A 6,751-nucleotide genomic window follows, 5' to 3' on the forward strand; every position below is an offset into this window, starting at 1 on the left:
TTAGGGAGTTCAATGATAATAGAAGGAGATTTATGAGCTCCTTGTTTAGTTCGAATTAGTGAAATGATAGAATCCATAAAAATTATTTAACAAGTTTTGGAAGCACTTCCTATCGTATGAAAATTTGGAATTTTGTTGCTTTGATAGAAAATAAGAGTCAAAATGAAAAGAGTTTGAGTATCGATTTATTAGTAAAAAATCATTTTCGAATTTAGAATTGTCAAAACAAGAATTTTATGTAAGAATTGAAGTTTCAAAGAAAAATTAGGGATTTTTCTAATAGGGGATCAAAATGGTTTTTCTTAGAGATGAAAAATCCATCCCCTTTGTTTTATAAATTTACAAATTCTTCTTCAATTAGTTAAAAAAAATAAATTGGTCGATATTATGACAATACTAGGTACTATCAATATTATTATGAAATAAGATTTAACAAAAATATAATATAAACATTTGTTTTCATATTGCAATTTCTTAAATAGATATATGGAATTCTTTATGTATTTGTTATGGGATAAGATTTAACAAAAATATAATATAAACATTTTTTTTTCATATTACAATTTCTTAAAGAGATATATGGAATTCTTGAAGAGAAAAATATCTCAAATCCACGTTCATGATAATTTGAATCCACATCCAACTAAAATACCCAAAATCTTCTAAATCTCAACAAGACAAGTTTAAACTTTCTAAACAAATGGCAACAAAAATATATTGGCACAACACATTATCAACACTAGATGACATAAATGAAATTCAACCATCACCTTATATGTTGCCACATACAAATAGAATAATAGCGCTTTGATAGAAATGTGCCAAAATGTGTTCACATACACACCTCACATTATTCTTTTTGCTTTTTACATTTATATTTACTTAAACAAAATTAGGGGTTAGTTATTAAAAAATATTTTGTAAAAACTATTTAATTGGGTAATTCTATTTATAAAACATTCAATCTTTCCTCTAATTTAAGATTTAGTCAATATTATCCTTCCTATTAATTATGTTGGTGTCATAGACAACATTTTAAATACTGACCATTTCTATCACTTGCTTTAGTGTAGCATGATGTTAGACACTAAAAACATAATAGATCGAATACGTTGATTTAATTTAAAAACTAATATATATATATATATATATATATATATATATATTTATATATCATAAATTTCTTCACCAATAAAATGTAGCCAAACCTTATGTTTCCTATTAAAAAGTCATATATATAATATTTAACATTTTATCATATCGATTTTATCAACGACCTGAGTTTGAGTGGTTGAATATGTAAGAATCAAAGCAACATAAGATAGAATAAAATGGAATAATATAAAATATAATAAAATAAAAATAAAAATAGACGTTTGATTTTGCCCCCATTTATATTAGAGAAAAAATAGTTTTTGTTCACACAAGTCGATCATATCAAAACTTATAATTTTGTAGATATTATTTAAATTTCCCTTATCCATGTTAGTGAATCTAAAAGTAAAAAAGGTATTAAATAATGCTATGTATTATTTCTTCGGCTTATATTCTTCATTTCATTTTGAACGATGAAAAAGGCTAATAGAAAATTTGAACCGCAATAGAAGAGATTCTGGTTTATTTTTATTTCTCGTTTATAGCAAAATATTATGCAGACTAGATATTATAACAGCTATATTTTATTTGAGTTTCTTAATCTAATCTAATACTATATCTATTTAACTAGATAGATATGTTAGATTTAAACTATATTGTTTTTAGCTGAAACAAGAAAGTGATAGAACATAATGCAAGACATATTCTACTAAAGAAATGATATTTTGTCATACAGAAATTTTTTAATTCAATTTGACAGTAATTTTTTTACTTTTCTATTCATCCTTTTGTTTTAAAAGTAGAAAAAATGACTTTTTTTATGAGATTTTACTCTTGTAAGTGTTGTATGAGTGAAAAATCAAGCAGGCTGAAGCTCATATTCGTATCTTCCAACTCATTCTCTGCTCGAAAGCAATCGGAAATCCACAGAGCTCTCGTATGAATGTCAATGTTCTCATGAAGTTGCAATGTTTCAATCTTGTCCAATCCTCCACATTCCTCAACCCTTCGAGCAAAAACATTGCCTTTCTCATCCTTGTCAGCTTCTCCAACTGCCAACATGTTCACCAGCCCCTCCAGACAAACTTTCACCAGCTTTGGGTCTGGACAGGTCAAGAGTTCACATAGTGCCTCAATGCAACCCTCAGCCGCAAGGACCCTACCATAATAATGTTCATCACAGCAGTAAAAATTATAAAAATGCCTTTATGAAAAATGTCTTTATACCTGATATTGTCATCAGATCCTATACAAGTGACATTGAAGATCGCGCAGGCAGCCTCCTTCTTCACCTCAAACTCCGCATTATGGACAACTTTAACAAGAGCAGGAATAATGTCGGCATCGACCACAGCCTGCACAGATAATATAATAACCATTTTTTCAAAGGTTTCACTATTTTTTATGTAAACACATTTCCATGATCCTCATGATGACTTGTTATCTATCAATACATAAAACAGAATCACTTTCTCTCCACCTCTCTCAGATAAACAGAATCACTTTCTCTCCACCTCTCTCAGGTAGGCGTATTCCTAAACGGATACCTAATGTCTATCACTGGACATTGATTCTTTCTAGAAAAAAAAAAAAATATGGACTCAGTGATCCATTAGCCTTTCTTACCTGTACTTGAGCTGAAGTCACAGATGTGATAACTGCGATTGTCCAACTAGCTTCTTTAAATATGGTTTTTGTGTATTCACGCTCAAGGAGTTGGCGAAGACACGGGAGCAATTGGTTATCGATCAGAAACTGAAAATAGATGAGTTTTTTTAGTAGCAATGGAATTAGAAGACGGTAGTATCTACAACGATTATTTATTCAGAACACAGAAGATGAAAAGATGAAGGGACCATAAAATGATTTTGTCTCAGTATTTAAATGTGAAACATATTCTTTCTACCTGTGTATGAGCCTCACCACCAGCAGCAATATTTCCTAAAGCCTCAAGTGCAGGTAGAATAACTCCATCTAATGGATACCTGATAAATGAAATTTAAATGTTTTTTTTCTAGGAAATGAATAGAGACACAAAAGGGAAGAGAGGATATATAAAAGAACGTACTGAAGAAGTTGCACAAGTTTTGGGCAAACTCCTAATTCAATAATAGCTTGAACAATGTCCATACGACCTTCCGAAATGTAAGCCAAAGTCCAGCATGTATCTGCTAAAACATCTTCATCGGTCGCATGGATGAGTCGCTGAAGAGCAGGTAAGGCAATCTTTACCTGACAAGGATCAAGCCATTTCTCACTAACATACTTACTAATATACAACAGTATGCATGTTACCATAAAGATGAATGTAAACATTAATAGTTGTTATATTTTAACTATTTATACAAGATATTACACAATTCTCAGACTAACAACGGAACTGGATTCAGTGGTAAAGTTTGCATGCTTACACTCATATGATCACTATATTTGTAACCATGAAGAGTACACCAATCATCCTATTTCCATATTACATGACATTTTCAAATTATTGAATGTGTCAATGCATGAAATTCAAATAAATCTCGAGTGAGATTTTACCTGTTCAAAATCTACTGGAGGCATTCCACGGAGCAAAACAGATAAAGACCACGTAACAGCCCTTACTATATGCAATGATGAATGTGGTTGCAACTGACATAATAATGGCATGAGAGCACCATGGCTAAGAACAAGATCCCTAAAGTCTGGGGAGTCACCAACAATGTTTCCTAAAATCCATATTGCCTGTACAAGACATGGGAAACCAAACTCTATTATTATTATTATTATTTTCCTTTTGGGTACAAATAATCAAGACAAAGCAAATAAAAGTATTTATAAATACTCTAAGAAAACGGTTATTTTAAAGAGATAATAAAACTGAGTTATAAACACAAAAAATTGAAGACTTTAAAAAGCAAACAGAAGATCTGACCTCTTCTCTTATATCATCATGGCTACTAGAGAAAAGATTGACCAAGAGAGGAACAACACCAACTTCAACCACAGCACTTTTGTGTTGGGATGATGCGAAAACAAAATCGGATATAACCCACAGAACTTCTACCTGCACAGCACATTGAAACATGGAATGAAACATTGAAAATCTCAACAAGAAAATGGAAATGCAATGCTGCACAAGTATACCTGCAAATAGGGTGCATCGTCCCTTGATAATAACTCCAGAAAGCGAGGGAGGATAGCATGCTTAACTAGCTCATCAACTGGAGGGGCCGGGTCTGAACACAGATATCCCCAATGAATAAATGCTATAAAATTAGCATGATATGATAATGAAAAATGAATTGATATATACCACCAAGTGTTAAAATAGTTCTTAAGTGAGCAGTTGCTTCCAATTGTTTGTGAGGATACTCATCACATATACGTTTCACTATCTCAGGAACAGCATCCAGCAGCTAAGGATTAATTCAAAGTCAGAAAAAAAAAATTAAAAAAATTATTAGAAGAACTAATTAAATAAAAGAGATCGTAAAGATACCTTATCAAATTTGTGTTCTTCTGGTTCTTGTCGTTTCTTGAGAAGAGTGGTTTGACGTTTGATTTTTCTAATGGCGACAAGGTCTTTTTCCCTCCTTCTCCGACTGTCTTCTGCGTCAATTCCACCCTTATACATTTTTCTCCTTGTCTTCGAAGGAGAACCAGAACTCGAACTGGGCCGCAGAGACATTCTTCAGTCTTGCCTTTTCTTTGTGACTTTCTTTGTGTGTCTGTGTGAGTTCAACCCAACTGTAAACTGTAAACTGTAAACAGAATACCTACCTGTTTATTCAAACCAACACTAAGGCGCGCCACTACCTACCTGTCTTTCGATTAAATTATGATTTTTTAAAATAAATATTACTCTATTTTTTATTAGATCTTAATTTAGATGATATTATAAAAAACGAATTATGATCAAAGAAGTGAGATACCACACTTTTTATTTATTTGTTTATTTACCTTCTCTCTTGTTTCTTTCCACCCCTCCAAACATCTTTCATTTCTCTTTTTTTTTTCATTTATTAGAAATCCAATTATAAAATGGAAATTATGAAATTTTATAAGGAACTTTTAAATTTTCAACTTCAAATTCTCATTTAAAAATAAAGATTTCTATTGTATTTGAAGTAAAGTACCATTTACACATCTTCTTTATTTAATTTTTCACTTGTATTACAACTATAATAATATATTAATAATTTTATTCATATATATATATATATATAACTAATTATTTCTTTATTTTATATTAAATTTTATTCTAACACTACAAAAAAATAACATTATAATAGGGGTTTTTTTTTAGCAGTTCTGAAAACCCTATAAAGTTTCAGCGGTTTTGAAGGAAGCCGCAGACAAATTAAAAATAATATTATTAAAGAAATTTTTGTTTTGTTTCCCTCCTTATTTTCGCACCGCACTTGTTTTCTATTTGACCTAAAATATTGCAAGTCTCGTGAAGGCAGGAGGACTGGGTTTGAGAGCATATGCAATGTCATCCCATCCTCTAGTTTTCTCAACCCTGCATAAATATTCCCTCTATCAATTAAGGGCTTTCATCGTACACTAAGTTTTCATCACATTTTATAATTTTCTTAAACTTTAAGCAATATTTCTCTTTGTATTATATTATATGTAAATTTATTTTATTTTCTTAAGGATTGATAAACCATATGTAAAAACTTAGAAAATAAAGTATTAGAGTTGGTAAGTGTTTTAAAATAATCACACACAATATTTTAAAGTTAAAAAAAATTAATAATAAAAATATATTTTCATAAACTCGTCTCATTATAAAAAAAACATTTGTTATATCTGTAGAACTCTTTCTTTGAGTTCTTTTTTCCTTTTCTTTACAATTTCTAATTTCTAAATCATCTATTTGATGATCAAGAAGTGCCTAAACGAGCACGACGATGAATCCTTCATTTCTTACCCATCAGTTTCTACTCTAAAATAAGTAAATTTCAGCTTCATTTTTCTTTAATTCTTAGTTTAAGGCCATGCATAAGAGTTTTCTTGCATGTGTCATTTGTTTTGCTGTTATGAATGTTTATGGTATACATTTGGTATGGTGGGGAGAAATAAGAAGTAAGTTGACTTATGGATTGCTTTGGTCTAAATAAGGGTGTTGATGGGTGGGATTATGAAGTAAAGGTTGTATGGGTTGAAATGGTTTTTTTTGGTCTATTCTAGGGTCACATATAACTTACTTGTACTTTGAAATAGGAGAAATCTGAAGTAGAATTGAGTTGTTGCAATTAAATTGGGTATTTGTATAGTTTGGTTCAATTAAAGAGGTTTTAACTAGTGAAGTTTCAATGTAGTAAGTTTGGGTTGAAGTAGAGGTTTAAGGGTCTATAGTTGGATAATTTTTGATTGGCTTGGATCCCTAGGTTGTTAATTTATATATTAGAAAGAGTATAAGTGAGATTAGATAGTCTAGAGTTGTCAAGTTGGTTTGAGATGGCTACTTTGAGTTAGAAACGAGTTTTTGGATCATTCACAGTGCCTAGGAGGTCATAGCAATCAGTTAAGTATGGGTAAAGGGTAACCAAAGTCAAATTATAGGTGTTTTAAGTTATGTTGTGGCGCTCAGCAAGGTCTAAGCACCAGAAATGCGAGAGTCTAATGTCCAGCTGTAAGGTGTCACTCAAGCACTAGAAATGCG

The 6,751-nt window shown here is 30.9% G+C and overlaps 1 protein-coding gene across 1 annotated transcript; it reads right to left on the reverse strand.

Moving 5' to 3' along the window:
• Positions 1 to 1,923: 1,923 nt before the first annotated feature.
• On the reverse strand, positions 1,924 to 4,768 carry LOC124838956 (importin subunit alpha-4-like). Its single transcript, XM_088115721.1, has 10 exons — positions 4,580 to 4,768; positions 4,394 to 4,496; positions 4,225 to 4,316; positions 4,013 to 4,144; positions 3,637 to 3,822; positions 3,164 to 3,327; positions 3,002 to 3,083; positions 2,722 to 2,850; positions 2,323 to 2,450; positions 1,924 to 2,254 (listed from the first exon to the last, which is right to left on the reverse strand). The coding sequence occupies exons 1-10, from the start codon at positions 4,766 to 4,768 to the stop codon at positions 1,924 to 1,926; spliced, it is 1,536 nt and encodes a 511-aa protein (XP_087971847.1).
• Positions 4,769 to 6,751: the final 1,983 nt, after the last annotated feature.

The sequence above is a fragment of the Vigna umbellata genome, chromosome 5, assembly GCF_029865625.1.
Source record: "Vigna umbellata cultivar VRB3 chromosome 5, Vumbellata_1.0, whole genome shotgun sequence".
Classification (NCBI taxonomy): Eukaryota; Viridiplantae; Streptophyta; class Magnoliopsida; order Fabales; family Fabaceae; genus Vigna; species Vigna umbellata.